The sequence below is a fragment of the Cenococcum geophilum genome, assembly GCF_001692895.1.
Source record: "Cenococcum geophilum 1.58 unplaced genomic scaffold K441scaffold_51, whole genome shotgun sequence".
Taxonomy (NCBI): Eukaryota; Fungi; Ascomycota; class Dothideomycetes; order Gloniales; family Gloniaceae; genus Cenococcum; species Cenococcum geophilum.
In genome coordinates, this window is record NW_027137609.1 from 806570 (window position 1) to 823432 (window position 16863).

A 16863-nucleotide genomic window follows, 5' to 3' on the forward strand; every position below is an offset into this window, starting at 1 on the left:
TCCGTGGTAAGCCTGCACTGTGAGTGGCCCTTTATCCTCTTGCCATACTACGGTATCAGGCATAAGTTTCGTTAGTACGTCCCGTCTGACATGGATTATTGACAAGGATAAGACAGGCCGTCTGGTTAATAACGTGTGACAATCTTTTAAAGTAACCAATGAGAAAAAAGGAATCCCTTTGCCAAGCTCCACGCATATTAATACCGTAGTATGCCCTTGACCTCCGGCTCCATAGACAGGAGGCCACTATCCACGAATGGAACCTTACGGAGGTACATGCCCTAATGTTTGTCACACCGCCCTGGTTCTGCCACCAACTAAATCATTCTGCCCATACAAAATAATCCCTGCGAGCGCGGGCGGTGTAACAAACATTAGGGCATGTACCTCCGTACTACCAAATGATCCAATATCACGATAGATCGAGAAATGGGAATCGGTGCCAAAGTGCCCATTTCCAATACTTAGATGTCACGATGGTTACAAATTGTAAGTAGAAACTATTCTAACGAAGGGTTTCTCATTATGTATTCTTACGTTTCGCTACTCTTTCCTCTTGCTCAATATACCTTACTTCATCACTAGAAGTAATCTGGGTCGTTGTCCTCCATACGTCTCGCTACTCTCTTCTCTTGTTCAACATACTTTGCTTCATCACTAGAAGTAATCTGTTCTGGAGGCGTCTCCGATCTTTTGCGCTTCCTAAGTCCGGGTTCAATTAAACTCCTGCTAAGTGATTCCTGTCGTTGTACCTTAGTCTCCGCCTTAGTAAGATACTTGCAGAATTGTTCAGCAGAGACTACTAATTCTTGATCTTCATCTCCAATCTCATCTCGTGCAAGTTCTTTATTAGCGAAGTCTCTGAGTTGAAGTCGTAAGCCTGGATGATTGGTCGGGTTTCCTTGGTCGTCGCGAAACGCCTGTGAACGTTAGAAATTAAGGACGAAAGAATATTGCCTTAGAATGGGGCATACCTCATCCGCAATTTCTTGGACCACTCTTAGCTCATCCCCATCAGCAGTGTTGACCACATGAGTTCGCCATACCGACAATGTCGCTTTACGCGACCCTTTATTGCCGTATTCAATGTCTAGACCGACAACAACTCGCACGCTAGCATCCGAGTCCAGAAGATAGTCTTCGGCCAGCCGGCCTAACTCCTTCTTTTTCTGCGAGTATGCAACTTCAATTATAACGCCAGGGTAATATGCATCCTCGTGCCAGAAAGAGGCGTCCGGCTCATGTTTCGATTTTTTGCCAGGCGGAGCATCGTCGACTGGAAAATAGATTGTAGTACAACGGGCTGGCTCCACCTTCTGCGCGAACACAGCTGCCCCGTTTGACCCATCGCAAATCAGTCTCAGCTGACTGCAAATCGCTTGTTCAACACCAGCGATGAACCTTTCATGTATACTGGTCGGCATGCGGACAGTAACTTGATTCTTCCTTCCGTCGTAGTCATATCTGTTCGGTTTCTATTGTTAACTAGCACCTCTATCCTGCATAGAGATCACGTACCGTGTCTTGTCCTTAACAAATCCGAATAGCGAGTCGTCTTGCCTAAGCTGACGCTCTATCTCATCGTACTCCCCTCGTGCAAGCTGAAATTCTGTCCACGGGTGTCGCTTGGCGTGCCGTCCAGCTTGGATATCCTTGAAAAGCGCGATGACTCGGGAAGCTTGGGTAAAGTTTTTCTTGCAAGTTGGCGGAGGCGTTAAAGGCGCGCCTAGGAAGCTTGAAGGAGGTGTAATATTCTGCTGGTCTTTTAGAGGAGCCCGCAACATAGACATAGCCGTAGATTGTGCTACAAGTTGGGCCGCATCGCGAAGTTGAGTGGTGATTGTGGGTTCGGGAGTTCAGTTAATGTACCTCAGCGAGCTCAGATTACCTCAGCAAACAACGCGGTCGGCATGGTTATGACGGTGGGGCCCCACCGCCTGTGTTTTTCGGCAGTATTAAACCGTCATAACTATGCCGACGGTCATAACCCTATCACCTACGTTATTACCAATTTCAGCTCAACCAAGGGTTTCCCTAAGCACCAGGCCCTAAGAACCAGGCCCAAAGGCTCCCTTCTTAACCTAAAGAGGCAACAGACTTAGGGCTCGTTTGCTAACTTTTTTCACCTGTTCACGCCTGCCTGTTCGTCGCCCAAAAAACCCACCTGGAACGAATAGGCAACAGGTAGGAGCTGCTTGTTTACCTCACCTGTTCAATTTCCACCTGTTGGGCCGTCTTGGCGGCTGAAATTAATGTTCACCTGGCCTGTTCGACGTCCTCGCGCTTGCCGCGATTTATATAGTCAAAAGTAGTATAGATTGCGCGATTCCGCCCACCTGGGCCATCGAACAGGTGGAATTCCACCTGCACCCTCTGTAGAAAAGGGGGGGTCCTGTATGTTCACCTAGGCGGCCTATTCGGTCAATCCGACCTCGATTATGATGTTTTTTCGAAGGATTGTGCGCATCACGTGGTTCTCACCAACTTCCTCTGGTAAATGAACCGCTCTCACCCCTACACGAGCGCTTAATTTGATCCACCGGTGAGCGCGAACAGGTGAAAAATAGTTAGTAAACGAGCCCTCAGACAGCTATTACCAAATTTAACTCAACCAAGGGTTGCCCTAAGGACCAGGCCCTAAGAACCAGGCCCAAAGGCTCCCTTCTTGACCCGAAGAGGCAAGGCATTCGGACAGCTAACGTAGGTGATAGAGTTATGACGGTCGGCATAGTTGTGACAGTGGGGCCCCACCGCCTGCAATCGGGCCTTCGTCAGCAATATGATATTCTAAACCATCATAACTACGCCGACGGTCATAACCCTATCACCTACGTTATACCACTTTTGACCAACTCTCAGTAGGCGGTCTGGTAGCGAGGTAAATTCCGAATGAACTTTCGCCAAATCCTACGGCGGCCTTGGTTGTTCCAGCTGTACTCCCGGTTTCTTAATTTGAAAGACAATACCGAGAACATTGGCCTGCAGACCGATAATCTGGGCATCATGACTGGCTCGCCCTAGTGTTCGATCCCCCGCTTGTCTCGATTTCGTATTGATCGCCCTTCTGCGTCCTGAATAAATCATCTACCATGACCCCTTCATAGAGTCATGTGCACGACCAGCTTCACTCTTGGGGATCTGCTTGATTGCCACCAACTGCACATAGTAATTGTAGTGAAGCCGTATGCTTGGCTGCAAGAACCTTGCTTCCAACGAACTTAAGGCTAAGTGTCGTGATCTTTGTCAAATATCGTGAGGTCTCCACAGGTACGATATTGCCAAATTTCATCAGCAATTATAGATACAGCGTTATATTCGCGTTTTCGCGGAGGCAGGTAAAAGAGAGAAAGAGGATCCGTCAGGCAAGTTCTAAAGTTAGTTTAATTTAATTCTCCTAGCCAACCAGAATAATTCTCCAGGGTTAGTAGCAATCAAGCGAGATTAGATGCGAATTTGAAATCTCTTTTTTTTTTTTTTTTTTTTTTTATATCCGTTGTATTATACTACGTACAATACTGCGTATGCAGCCTCTAGGCTATGGCGCTATAGTTCTATATAACATGAATCCTTCCTAGGCAGCTTAACATGTACTAGTAGCTAAGTGGACACTCTGGCCCGTTTTTTAAAAATGCTAGGGGAGCTCTAGCGACTAGTGTTTTTTCGTTCTGGTATTTTGCTTACTATGGTCCAGTTTACACCAAGAAAAGGAATCCTGGCTCTTTTATCTATTTCTGCCGTATTCTGCCGTTCCTAGAGTAGAAAAAGCGCTCTAAAAGAAGATTTTTTATTAAAATAGTTTTGCACTTAAGAATAAGAGGCGTTACAATAGCTTGCTAGCTTGGAAGCAGCTACCAATTACCCCTAAAGGCGACTTTTTATCCTGTACCTATCCTTCCTCCTGCTAAAGAAATGGGTAGGGAATTAGTAATTAATAGGTACTCTCCCAAAAATAACTACTAATGGTATTTTATAGGGCGAACCTCGTACATAAACCCACCCCCATAGGAAATTTTCACGAAGTTGTCTTGTATAGGGTATAACACCAATTCGCCTATACACTTAGATTTAACGTGCTAAAGTACACGGGCCCGGTCCTTCCCCTCCCCTACTATAGCCACCCCTATCTGCGCATCTGCGGTACGCCTATAGTGCGGTATTGTATGGTTATGTTGTGGCGGTGGTGGCGGTTGTGGTAGAGGTCGTCTGCAGCGCGATGGCCGTAGACAGGTTGTGGAGGTCGTCTGCAGCGCGATGGCTGTAGACAGGTTGTGGAGGTCGTCTGCAGCGCGATGGGCTGTAGACAGGTTGTGGAGAGGTCGTCTGCAGCGCGATGGCCGTAGACAGGTTGTGGAGGTCGTCTGCAGCGCGATGGCTGTAGACAGGTTGTGGGTCGTCTGCAGCGCGATGGCTGTAGACAGTTTGAGAGGTCGTCTGGCAGCGCGATGGCCGTAGGACAGGTTGTGGAGAGGTCGGTCTGCAGCGTGATGGCCGTAGACAAGGTTGGAGAGGTCTGCAGCGTGATGGCCGTAGACAGGTTGTGGAGAGGGTCGTCTGCAGCGTGATGGCCGTAGACAGGTTGGGAGGGGTCGTCTGCAGCGTGATGGCCGTAGAACAGGTTGGAGAGGGGTCGTCTGCAGCGTGGATGGCCGTAGACAGGTTGGAGAGGGGTCGTCTGCAGCGTGATGGCCGTAGACAGGTTGGAGAGGGGTCGTCTGCAGCGTGATGGCTGTAGACTAGTTGTGGTGGAGGTCGTCTGCAGCGTGATGGCTGTAGACTAGTGTGGTGGAGGTCGTCTGCAGCGTGATGGCTGTAGACTAGTTGTGGTGGAGGTTGCGTCCGGTGACGTGTCTTTTAGGGGCTATATAGCCTGCGGCGCCATAGCGACGACGACGGAGGAGCGAAGGGGGAGACGACGACGGAGGAGCGAAGGGGGGACGACGACGGAGGAGCGAGGGGGAGACGACGACGGAGGAGCGAAGGGGACGACGACGGAGGAGCGAAGGGGGACGACGACACGGAGGAGCGAAGGGGGGGAGACGACGACGGAGGAGCGAAGGGGGAGACGACGACGGAGGAGCGAAGGGGGAGACGACGACGGGGGGGCGAAGGGGGAGACGACGACGGAGGAGCGAAGGGGGAGACGACGACGGAGGAGCGAAGGGGGAGACGACGACGGAGGAGCGAAGGGGGAGACGACGACAATTTGAAATCTCGCAGCGCTCGCCAAAGAAGCTGGTCGTGCACATTACTGTGAGTTCCCGAGGCTGACACAAAGCGGAAATGTTTGTCATCGACTGTAGGCAACCAACCCGAAAACAAGAGCTTCAGTGCAACGGTGGAGTCCTTCGATATCTCCTTGCCATAGTGAAGGCACATGACAATGTGGATCAACTGTACAAACGCGAGGATGCAAGGCCTTTCCCCGCCGAAAACACCCAAGGCAACAACTTTGGCAACACATCTTTCCACTTCTAATCTCTTATTATGTAATATTGAAGTATACTGATTCCTCACCGAGCCAGTCAACCTGCTGTGCTGAGTAGTACAAGCTCGTATGAACAGACTTTGATCACCATGCCACCTCATCGTAGGCTGCACAAAGACAATGTCGTTCTCATAGCTCATAGGATCAGAAATCATGCAGAGACCAAACACTATCAGCCCGAAGTATCTTAATTTTCAGACTTCAAATACTAGTTACTCTCAAACGCGCTTGAGAAAATTCGAGCCAAGCGCAGACCCAGCGGCTGACTGAGGCCTTTGGCAGCCCTGGTTATATTCACGGCCTCTGGCTGAGATCAGGCAAAGTTCGGATCATTCGTAATCGAAACGAGGCTATACGAAGCCAATGTCCTTCTCCTTTTTCACAGGAGAACACGCGGAGAATAAGCACCTGCTATCACGCAGACTTTTAAAATATGAACTTCCAACACGAGCTCCACGGAGACCTCCAAGGTGGCTGAAAACACTGGAGCAGCATCCAGACCTCACAACTTATTTCCACTGAAGCCTGCAGAGAGTTGACTTTAATAGTGCTAGTCAAATTCACAGTTTCTGCTCGATACCTGGAAAATTTGGGACCATCTCTAATCAAGATAAAACACTCACGAACATTCAACTGCCGGCTGAGTAAAGAATTTTATGAGCAGACGCAATCCAAATTAGTAAAGACGACAGTGCAGAATGAAGCAATTAGACAACCAGTACGGTGTGAGTATACGTGCGCTCGCGTTGTAACAAGGCTGGGCGAAATAACTGAAAGGTAGGAAACGAATTTTCTTGCTACGTTAAGGCTGGGCGAGATCTGAGAGAGCCCTTCATTGAGAGACTAGGACAGACTCAACAGTCGACCGTCAGCAGAGACTTATACACCGTTTCCTTACATCTCGTTGTAAGTGTGTATTGATCGCGCTGGTCCAGCGATGCCGATTTATACCCTTTCTAGGCAGGACCATACCCGAAACAGATAGGGATACGCCGAAGTGGCCCTGCTTGTTATCCGAAAAGGTATGAATTTACGCTGTTTGATTAACAAGATAGCGGGCACTTACAACGAGATGCAAAGAGGCGGTGTAGAAGCTTTCAGCAATGGTACAGTGCGACAAGTGCAGTATATTTACGGCAGCGCCCGGTCTCCATGTCGGGACCCTCCTCCGCTCCCCCAACCCAGTCAGCGGCTATTTTGAATACTAACTAGAATAGGTGGCCCCGCATCAGGGCGTTAGTGTTTGTCGGTTATCAGCACTGCAATTTTAGCATACTAGAGACGACTAAGTACCGAGTCTTGCACACTACAAGAAGATAGGTGTTGAACGGAGCAGTCAAGAAGAACTCTGTCGAATTAATGTAGGCTGTTAAGCCTCAATATATACAGTTAAGTCAAATAGCCAAGACACCCCTGGATTATACCCACAAAGGAAACAGGACGACGATCCCAATTAGCGCGTCGTTCGACAATAGGCAGCCATAAGAATCTTGATGCCCGAGGCTTCAGACAAGCCGAAAATGGATATGCACCAAGATTCGAGCCTCTTGATGTCCTCGCTGTGTTCAAAGACTTTAGATATAGGGAAGCCGAAAAGGCGGCACTCTTACAGTTCTCCAGGCCGAGGTCTGATCCAACAGGCCAGCTTCCTCCTCATCTAGGCTCATTGAATATTAATGAACTGTGACTAATTTATCCACGCTGTTAGCAGAAGAGCATCTGAAAACCATGACAAAGAGTTGAATCCGCCTAGAAAACCCCATGAAACTGGCACTTTCTAAACCCTGAGGCTGTCTTCATGATACTCGACTGGGGCTTGAAGGCCCTTTGTAAGCCTTTGCCTCATGAACTCGATTCACTGTTGGAATTGGGCAGATAAATCGGTAAAGAGAATGATGGAGATGTTCCACTCATCCAAGGTCGGACATCTTATGAGATTCTATTGATTAAGACGGTCCGTCAATGGTGAGGGATGAAAACAGCACAACTGCCTAGCTGCATCCCGTAGGAGAAAGAGTTGCTCGGGTGCCGGTCACTGGAGATCATATGGTACACTAATGGGACACTCAAAGCGCTGCTAATGGTTTTGACAGCCGATGATGCCTACGTAGGCTTGGGGATCCATATTGAGGAGTTCGAGAATGTTGATGTTGATTCCTGCCCGGTTGGGCTTTTGGAATTAAATTTGCAATGGTGGAATTGAAGGCAAATCTGACAATGAAGGTGGTGTTGAAGACCTCATTTGGATGATATGCAGCTTGGGGTACCTTCACTGACTTTGTAATTGTCGATCCAGATCGGGTTTCCTTACCACCGTCTTACTACTGTCTTTGATGCCTAGTACCCTAGGTCTCACCACCCGTTTCTATTACCTATTTTATCTCAGTTGTCTATGGTATTTGACTCAATTGCCTGGACCTACCTCATGTATAAATAGCTTCTTTTCTTCATAGTTTGAATAGACAGAGTCCTCATTCTTTTCTTATAATCGGTGCACGGACTACCGATCGACAGTAATACCATGGTTGGATGAAATCTCTTCCTGATACGCCTTGGCTACGTTAAGATGGAGCTAGTCAATATTGGAAGTAGAAATCTACCTATGTTGTTCACTAGGTCTTTGAGTGTGAGACGCTGTATTATCTTCAGGCTGGCGGAGGATGTCTGCTGCTGGAGTGTTTAGGGGACAGCCGTGTGTATGGCATCACATCTGGAAGGTGCCGAGATGGAGCTTCCGAAGAACATGCTCATAATTGTTTAGTGTCGGAATGCTAGTACTGAGCTTGAACTTCTAGCTGTGTTCTGGTAAGATGTATATCATACGGAGTCATTGTAGGATCAACAAAAGAATTCATAATTTATGTCGGGGATGCAGAATCAAGGTTTTATCGCAAGGTGTAAACTATTATTCGTCTCCCATCCGCCGGTGATAAAGGCGTATATGTGAAGGGTCATCCATTTAGTCCATGTTATACTATGGACTTTGGATAAGTGTCTAAAATACTTCAGAAGTGAATATTCAAAGGGATCCATATTGTTTTCCTCTAAGTATCCGAAGCTATTCATGGAGGCACAGCCGCAGACCGAATTAGGAGTACCCCCTCGGTGTCTCGGATGTAGTGCAGCATCTCCTTTCGGCTGACCAAGGCTGATCTGATAACTCACTCATTGCGGTGTCGCAAATGTGTTTTATCTCGACCGGTGTCTCGATAGAACTTCTTTGAACGGCGTTTGAGAAGAGACCGTACTACGATTAAGAGAGCACGTGATATTCTAGCGCATCGGTTGACATTCTTACCAATCTTCCTCCTACCGCATATCAGTTCTAAATTTGTCTCGCTAGAAATCTGAAAAATTGAAAATCTGGAAATCTGGAAATCTGGAAATCTTGGAATGTGTGTGATTATTAGGATCGTGATGCTGGCTTATGTTGGGCAGTTGGGTTCTAGATCTTGGTGATTGTTAAAGTTGCCACACGAACACGTCACCGGCTTATCACAGGAGGAACGATGTATTTGATAAAATCTTATACGTGTGGTCGTACTACATATCATTGGGTATAAAACAACTATAAATATCGGCTCCTATTTGTCGAATTTCTGTTGGCATAGATTGGAGCTGACGGTTTGCAGGAATCATCTGACCTGCAGTCTGCTTTATAAAGCCAATCAGGTCGCTGTTATTGCTGTGCATTAGCAAGGGAGCACTGCAGCAGCTATTTTTGATGCCATACACCTGCCCCAAAAGTACCCATCCCCGATGTGTGCTGAACGGTTTCGGCAGTCCCAACGATCTGAGTTGGGATCTAGAAAATAAGAGACCAGAAAGGAGTAGAGCTCATCACATTTACCATATTTCTCTAAATGCGACATAGTATGGCGGGAAGCGAAGCCGGTAACCCGATTCCATCGTCTCTGTAAAGTTGCACATCCTTCCGGATCGTCAGCGTTTACAATTCTCGCACTGGCTTCCAGCTTTGCAAGCGCGTTGAAGGGCTAGGAATATCTCACACCATGTTGAATCCGATTTATTGGGATGATGGCGTTTCGCTGGCTTGGTGCCTTTCTAGCCCACGGTGCCGGTTGTGCTAGCTAGCCAGGTACGTGTGCAAGCGCTGGTGATCGGTAGGGCTAAATGTAGATGTATGAGCAAACTGTCTAAATAGAGTTACAGTTAACGTCGAGCGACCCTTGGACAGCAGGGCCACGGCGCGTGCGGCCTCTTTCGTGCAGTCGCAAAATGTGCTTGACATGCGAGTGTCTGTAGGGCTGGCGGTTCGAAAATGGGCCTAATGAATAGCCTGGTCGGATTTTGGGCCACGGCGCTTCGACGTACGGCCATCAGCTGCACTGATAAAGGGGGGGGGAGATGAGGGGTTAGTGGGAGCATTTCCACGAGACGGTTACAAAACCGGCCACGGCGGCTGGTGATGTGGGATGGAAGGTTTCTTGTCGCATGTATATCACAGAGCACGTCTTGGAGGTCGCGAAACGTGTGAAGTAATGCGCATATTCTAGAACGGTGGAGAGAAGCCATTGACGTACTGAGGCAGGCAATCGGCGGTGAGGGACCGCCTGCCAATGTCAGGGCCGGACCACTGATGGGCATCACCAAAGCTTATTTACACCTTCTAATCCGTAACAGGATGGCCGGCGCTAATATCAGCGAACGACATCCACTCACAGGGCTTCGTCACTGGAGTCCCCGCAGCTGCTTTTGCTCATGCGGTGAAATGCACGGTCGGCAGCATCCCTCCTGCTCAATTCGCCCCAGGACCTGCGAACGAAATATGTGCGACCTGCGCATTGGGCCTCTTGATTGAACCGCTCCACGAGGTGGCTTCGCTAATTTGGGCCCTTGTCTTATTCGGCGATTTCACGCACATCCATCAATGATCGTGCAAGCTTACATCAGATACAGTGCGTGGACAGTTCGAAAACCTCCAGCTGACTTATTACTTTTTATCTTAGCAGACGGCGATCAATGGGGGGCACCGGGGAGTAATCCTTCAGGCTCACTTTCGTTCTGTCGCACACGCAGCGACGCAATGGATCCCCCCGTGGACGCCTCTCGCTTCGTATGGGCGGTCCGGGTCAGTCGCAGGCGTCCCCTGTCAGCCGGACCTCCCCGTATCTAGCGCCATTATGTGTTCTCGCGAAATGGACAATCGCGTACGCAAGCTTGGTCCACATCGTCGACGAGACTGGTGAGTCGCTTTATGGGCTAAGGTTTAGTTCTCCCCTGTTTGCGAAAGGGAGCTGGACAAAGTGGGCTGGCAGAGACCTCTTTCGGCATTGTAGATTTGTGACCCGGGCTTGTCAGTCGTCTCGGTGCTCTTCATCACATCTTGGCCCAATAGCGTGGGTAGGGTGGTGTGCGAGCGGTTGAATGCAAGCATCGGTTGGCTGTGTGACACGGAAGGCCCGGGACCCTTGCATCTTGCCTCTCCACCTCCGCAAGGGACATAAGGTATCGGCATCTCTCACCCGTTCTCATTTATATCTCCGAACTCTTGCTCTCTTTTTGTCCTGCATTGCGTTCGCTAATTGATTCTCTTTACCACGGGTCAAGAGCTGGATCTCTAGAGGAGCACGGTAAACATCCCATAAAGATTGCGATTCGCGAGCCCTCCTTGCTTGGATCACCCCTCGGCACCAATAGATTCAAGGCTCATTCATACAGCGCACCAAAGCACACCGCAAAAGCTCCAATTTTGCGCACATGTAGAAGACTTCTACGAGCGACTTTGAGCGATCAAATGCGCATCGGACCTTCAACAGTCTGAACTGGACCTATCAACTCCGCTCTAGCTTCTGCCGGCAGAAGTTTGCGACAGATCTCAGTGTTGGAATCGATACACGCCTCCAGGAACCAGGAACTCATCTCAGATCTATCGACCATGCCGGCCATTCCGGAAGTTTTAGCGAGGCGGGCAGGTGTGGCCTTTGAACAGCTGGAATCGGTTGTGTCGATCGCGGAGCGGGAGGTTGCCGATGTTGTTTCAACTCTAGTGAAACGCATAAACATACCATACAACAGCACAAGTCCTCCCGGCCTGATCGAGGCAAATACAAGAGATCCGTGGTCGAAGAGTGGAAAATATGCGCTTGGAATGGTTTACTTTTGCATAATATTACTGGTCTTTGCATCTTTAATGAGATACTATCATCTCTTCACGGATAAGATCAGAACTGTTCTGCACCAAGAAGAGGTATTGAAGTCCTCGACAACCACTTCACCCGACACAGATTACGAGTTGTCAGTCCTCTATACTGACAAGTCCACCAATAAGTTTTTCCCTCGCCATGGCGAATTACCAGCGCTTCCAAAGACGCAATCTTCGGTTTCATCAATTGGGCCGATTAACAACTGCATTGCGGCTTTCCGCTTTATATTTTACCATCCCATCCCACAAATCACTATCAAGAAGGGATGGATGCCGATTGTATTCCCTTCGCTGGGAGTGACGGTAATCGTAATAGCAGCGCTTATCTTCGTTACGCTCTACTGCTTTGTCCCGCAGCCGCTCTTTTGGCAAAGCATAGCATTTGGATCACCTCCACTCGCAATTCGCGCTGGAATGCTTGCTGTTTCCTTGATGCCATGGATCGTCGGCCTTAGCATGAAAGCGAATATGATATCTCTGATGACAGGCATTGGCCATGAGCGGCTCAATGTACTTCATCGATGGGGTGGCTATCTTTGCCTCTTCCTCAGCCTCATTCACACAATACCTTTTTATATTACGCCAATATGGGACAGGGGAGGATTGCAAGTGTTCAAATCATTCTTCGCTCAAACTGGTTTCTACGCCTATGGCACAGGTAAGGAACATCGCAGAATTCTAATCCCGAAAATGCTGATCAGTCTTAGGAGTTGCTGCTCTGGTTCCTCTGATCTTCCTCTGCGTTCATTCTCTCCCACAACTCCGCAATTGGATGTACGAGCTCTTCGTAACCCTGCATGTACCGGTGGCAATTGTCTACCTGGCTATGCTTTTCTGGCATTGCCACAACTACCTCACCTCCTGGGATTATCTCTTTGCAACGCTTGCAATCTGGGTAACTTCGTACATCGTGCGCTTGTTTTTCTTGAATTGGACAAATCCGTTCCGGATGTCTTGGTTAATCGGCGATGAAGCAGCCGTCACCATTATGCCTGAAAACGCCATCAAAATTACCATTCCTACGCAGATGAAGTGGAGACCGGGCCAATACGTATATCTTCGTATGCCTGGCGTATCTGTCTTCGAAAATCACCCTTTCACTATCTCCTCGCTGTGCAGCGATGACTTCCCCTCCGGGTATGGAGAGGGCTACCGAGACATGGTCTTGGTTTTCCGACCATTTGGAGGTTTCACTAAGAAAGTTCTCAGGAGTGCCATCGAACACGGCCCCTGGCACACATACCGGGCTTTCATTGACGGCCCTTATGGAGGCATGCAAAGACGCATCGAAGCTTTTGACCATGTCGTCCTCATTGCTGGCGGTAGCGGTATTACTGCTATAGTAAGCCAGCTGCTGGATCTCATTAAACGAATGAGAGACGGCAAAGCAGTGACCAAGAGTGTCAAGGTTATCTGGGCTCTCAAGCGCCCAGAAACTATGGAGTGGTTCAAGGAGGAACTCCGGATATGCCGGGAGTACGCACCTCCAGACTCCGTCCAATGCCAGTTCTACATCACAGCTGCAAAGCGCATGACCCGAACTGGACAGCTCGTCAGCGCCCGAACTCCCACTCGCCCTGTCAGCTTGTTCTTCCATGACAAAGTCAACGACGCCTTTCAGGATATCGCAGACAAGCGCGTTTCTGGGATCTCAACGAAGCGCCACTCCGCTTTGATTCGTGATGAGGCGGCCGGGGACCCCGAACGTGAGAAGGAGCTGCGCCGCGAAAACGAAGACGCCATCACTGCTCTTCCACAAGCTCACCTCATCCCTGTGGCTGGCAAGCACCTAGCGCCTCCTGAATCAGACATTGCACAGCCCACACCTCACCGCCCACTTGTCGCCCGCCGTCAGGACCGAAATCTCTCCCTCGACATAAGCCAAGCCGTTGAAGCCGGTGCGGTCTCTCTCGACCCAACCACCACCGCACAAACTTTTGACTTCGGCTTCCCATCCACCCCAACCGAGTTCCAAAAGAACCTTATGCGTTTCGCATTCCTACCAGCCGCAGTCAAGAAGAAGGATGGCTGGAGCACTGAATACGGTCGCCCCGACATACCCTACACACTGCGGCAATTCAGCAAAGAATTTGGACGACGGACATGCGTGTTTGTCTGCGGTCCACCAAGCATGCGTGTTGATGTCAGCAACACCGTTGCTGAGCTGCAGAAGGGTATATGGCGAGACCCAACAAAGGACGAGCTATTTTTACATGCGGAGAACTACGCCATATAGAGCGTTCACTCCCATTTTCATCATATCATCATTTTGGTTCAACAGCATCTCGGATTGGTCGTTAGGGGGTGTAAGGGGGCAAGTCATGAACGGGGTAAAGACGGCGTTGTTTTGTGCATATGATTCCTTTTCTTCCTCGCACTCATACCCAGCTCGCGCCTCGCTGCATACGCCGTGGCACTTTTCATTTTTATTTCTTTGTAATATTTGTTGGCTGTCTGCCCCCCATGATATCCCTGGTTTATGGCCTGGTGATGGCGTCACGAACTTTTTCAATTTCTTTAGTGTACATTCAATTTTGAAGAGAAGAACCGAGGCTCCATAGAGTCGGGTGTAAGGATGCATATACATAGCGTTTGTCCCGATTGCATCAGACCAATCAAGTAAATAAATATCAAATATTCAACATTTGAGCTCCTGCGCGCACAGGCTCTCCAGGGAGCTGGAACGACAATATGAAAGTGTCCCTCCAGGGTTTGCAAGTCGGGTCTGGGATCCCAGCGCCATGACTTAACCACTGCGGCATGCAAGTCATCTGTCGCGAAATTGGGGTTTCGACAGGAAGGGTGCCCCTTGAAGGGGCAAACTCGTCGGGAGCGTTTCCTGTCGCTGCTCGCGCGGAGCCTGAGCTGAATCGTGCACCTTTTGCAGAATTGGTACTAGCGTTCGCGGCGGGGTCATCGGAAAGCTGTGCCGCATGACTGCAGATTGTGCCTTAGGATTGCAGACTGTGCCTAAAGGATTGCGGACCGCGTACTAGCCCGAATCCTTTTCGGGTAGCTCGCCTCGAGCCGTTCCGTCTCTCCCCGCAAATAGAAAGCGCCACGTAAAAAAAAGAGGCACGGGCTGTGGGGCGCGAAGGGTCGGAGCTTAGTTGGGAGCTTCAAAATGGCTATTTGTAGTGTGATGAGTGTATTGGAAGTTCATCTAAGGGAGCTATTATAGGGACCTGGACTTAACGTCCTACTTTGGCTTGGACTAGCAGGATCACGACTTCTAGATATAGTCTAGGGTACATGCTCGAATCCCACGAGTGGGGCACAGCTAGCTTGAGACAAGATTCAGCAAGCCTCTGATTCGTTTTCTTCTATTTACGACCCCCATAGAAGCTGTCCGGCGCCCACGCAGAGACCGATGCGCTCTAAAAAAACTCGAATACGGGAGCTTTTAGAAACTTAGCGAGGAGTTAGCAAGTGCTGATGCCCCCATTAGAGTAGCCTTTCGAGAGCCGGTAAATGAGCCAGTAAGTGACAATTATATCCCTTTTGATTTTGGAAATGGCTTAGTTTCATCAATGTTTTAGGATGAATAATTGATACGGGTATATGACTTGTGAGGGCGGTTATTCGTTGTGCTCTGCTGCGCCTTCAGACCTAGAAACGCCGACTACTCTTATGTATGAGGCGGTCTTGGTCAGGAAGCCGCTTGAATGACACCGTAGATGAGCAGTTGAGGGAAGAGTTTTCCAGCTTCTCCCATGAGAGCCATCGGAGGGCGCTAAAAGGGACGCAACTGTTGGCGAACTAGAGTGTGCAATATGTGTAGACCTCACTATTGACATCGCCGTTCTCAGTGAAGTCACTTTTAACTACACAACTTGAAGTGCTTAAGGCCAAAAGGTAGGACGATGGTTGCACTTATTCGAGCTTCATTGAATGCCAGCCCGATAGCTATTCTTCGCCAGAGAAGAGTCGACGACTCCACCACCAGTACTGCTTGGCAATGCCTTAGAAAGACTGAATCTTTCACGATTTCTTTGCAGAGTCCTAGTTTGCCTATGCATTGCATTAGTCCCATTTTCTAATGAAACGCCCTGATTACCTGCATCCATCACTCGCATAATCTTCTCATAAACAATTGCCTTTAGATCTTGTGCAGCTTGATGTACAGGCTCTATAGCCTTCTGCTTTTGCTTGCGGTATTCAGGATGACGCTTAAGGAATCATCACGTCCATAAGACCTGGTGGAGGGGGCTCCGAGTCGTGCTCCATGTCTTGGGTAAGTTTGGCTTTTGACACGCGCGAAGCTCTGCTAGAGCACTCTAGATTCGGCTTTCAACCTGTAATTAAGTACCTGACATGGTGTCAATCGGTAGTCCGTGCACCGATGAGTAAGTAAAGAATGAGGACTCTGTCTATTCAAACTATGAAGAAAAGAAGCTATTTATACATGAGGTAGGTCCAGGCAACTGAGTCAAAATAGGTAATAGAAACGGGTGGTGAGACCTAGGGTACTAGGCATTAAAGACAGTAGTAAGACGGCAGTAAGACGGTAGTAAGACGGTGGTAAGAAAACCCAATCTGGATCGATATACCCCCCCAGCTTTGAGCCCCTACGGGTTAAAGCTGTATCGCGGGTCTTGGCATAGTGTTGAGTCGAATATACCCTATATCTTCCTCCTTGCTTACCTTTTTTAATTTAGATCCTTTCCTTAATATTAACCAAATTTAATTAATAAACGAATATGTCGTGCTTCTGCCTTGGCAGAGCTTTCGTTAAGCCGTCTGCTACTATTGCGGCAGTAGGCGTCCAATTAATCCTAATTTAATCGTCACGTACTTCTTAACGTAACCAGTAGTGGTGTATGTTGACGTGTTGGAGCTTCGTAGATAGCTCTGGTCCGTCTTTTGTGAGTAATTAAATCGTCTATAGATTGTTGCAGTTAATCGTCTGCCTGTTATCTAAGGTTAGTCTGATTTCTTTAAAGAAGCGACTCTACTAGATTAATTCCGTGCCTGTATATAACAGAGCCATAAGCTCTGCCTTAGTGCTTGACTTCGTTACTAACGTCTGCTTAGTAGAGCGCCAGTTGATTGGTCCCCCAAATAGGGTAAACAGATATCCTTCCGTACTACGTCTACTTATCAAGTCGTTTCCGAACGCTGCGTCACTTACTCCTATAAAGACTTAACTCCCTACATTATACCCTAAATATTTAATTGTGAGGGTCCTTGTTTGATACAAGTAGGTAATCGC

The 16863-nt window shown here is 48.7% G+C and overlaps 2 protein-coding genes across 2 annotated transcripts; one reads left to right on the forward strand and one right to left on the reverse strand.

Annotated features, from left to right (window-relative positions):
• Positions 1-225: 225 nt before the first annotated feature.
• On the reverse strand, positions 226-1924 carry K441DRAFT_666885 (uncharacterized protein). Its single transcript, XM_067649726.1, has 3 exons — positions 1519-1924; positions 975-1464; positions 226-920 (listed from the first exon to the last, which is right to left on the reverse strand). Exons 1-3 carry the CDS (start codon positions 1788-1790, stop codon positions 582-584), a joined length of 1101 nt encoding a protein of 366 aa, XP_067499495.1. The 5' UTR covers positions 1791-1924; the 3' UTR covers positions 226-581.
• A 9067-nt stretch (positions 1925-10991) lies between these two features.
• On the forward strand, positions 10992-14330 carry K441DRAFT_699451 (uncharacterized protein). Its single transcript, XM_067653159.1, has 2 exons — positions 10992-12309; positions 12359-14330. The coding sequence occupies exons 1-2, from the start codon at positions 11385-11387 to the stop codon at positions 13885-13887; spliced, it is 2454 nt and encodes an 817-aa protein (XP_067499496.1). The 5' UTR covers positions 10992-11384; the 3' UTR covers positions 13888-14330.
• The last annotated feature ends 2533 nt before the right edge of the window (positions 14331-16863 follow it).

Excerpts from the sequence above, each read along its gene's own strand:
- K441DRAFT_666885 (XM_067649726.1), bottom strand. The coding sequence starts at position 1,790 with ATGTCTATGTTGCGGGCTCCTCTAAAAGACCAGCAGAATATTACACCT. Across the intron at positions 1,465-1,518 it reads TTTGTTAAGGACAAGACACG|ATATGACTACGACGGAAGGA; the intron begins GTACGTGATCTC and ends GAAACCGAACAG. Across the intron at positions 921-974 it reads TCCAAGAAATTGCGGATGAG|GCGTTTCGCGACGACCAAGG; the intron begins GTATGCCCCATT and ends TAACGTTCACAG.
- K441DRAFT_699451 (XM_067653159.1), top strand. The coding sequence starts at position 11,385 with ATGCCGGCCATTCCGGAAGTTTTAGCGAGGCGGGCAGGTGTGGCCTTT. Across the intron at positions 12,310-12,358 it reads TTTCTACGCCTATGGCACAG|GAGTTGCTGCTCTGGTTCCT; the intron begins GTAAGGAACATC and ends GATCAGTCTTAG.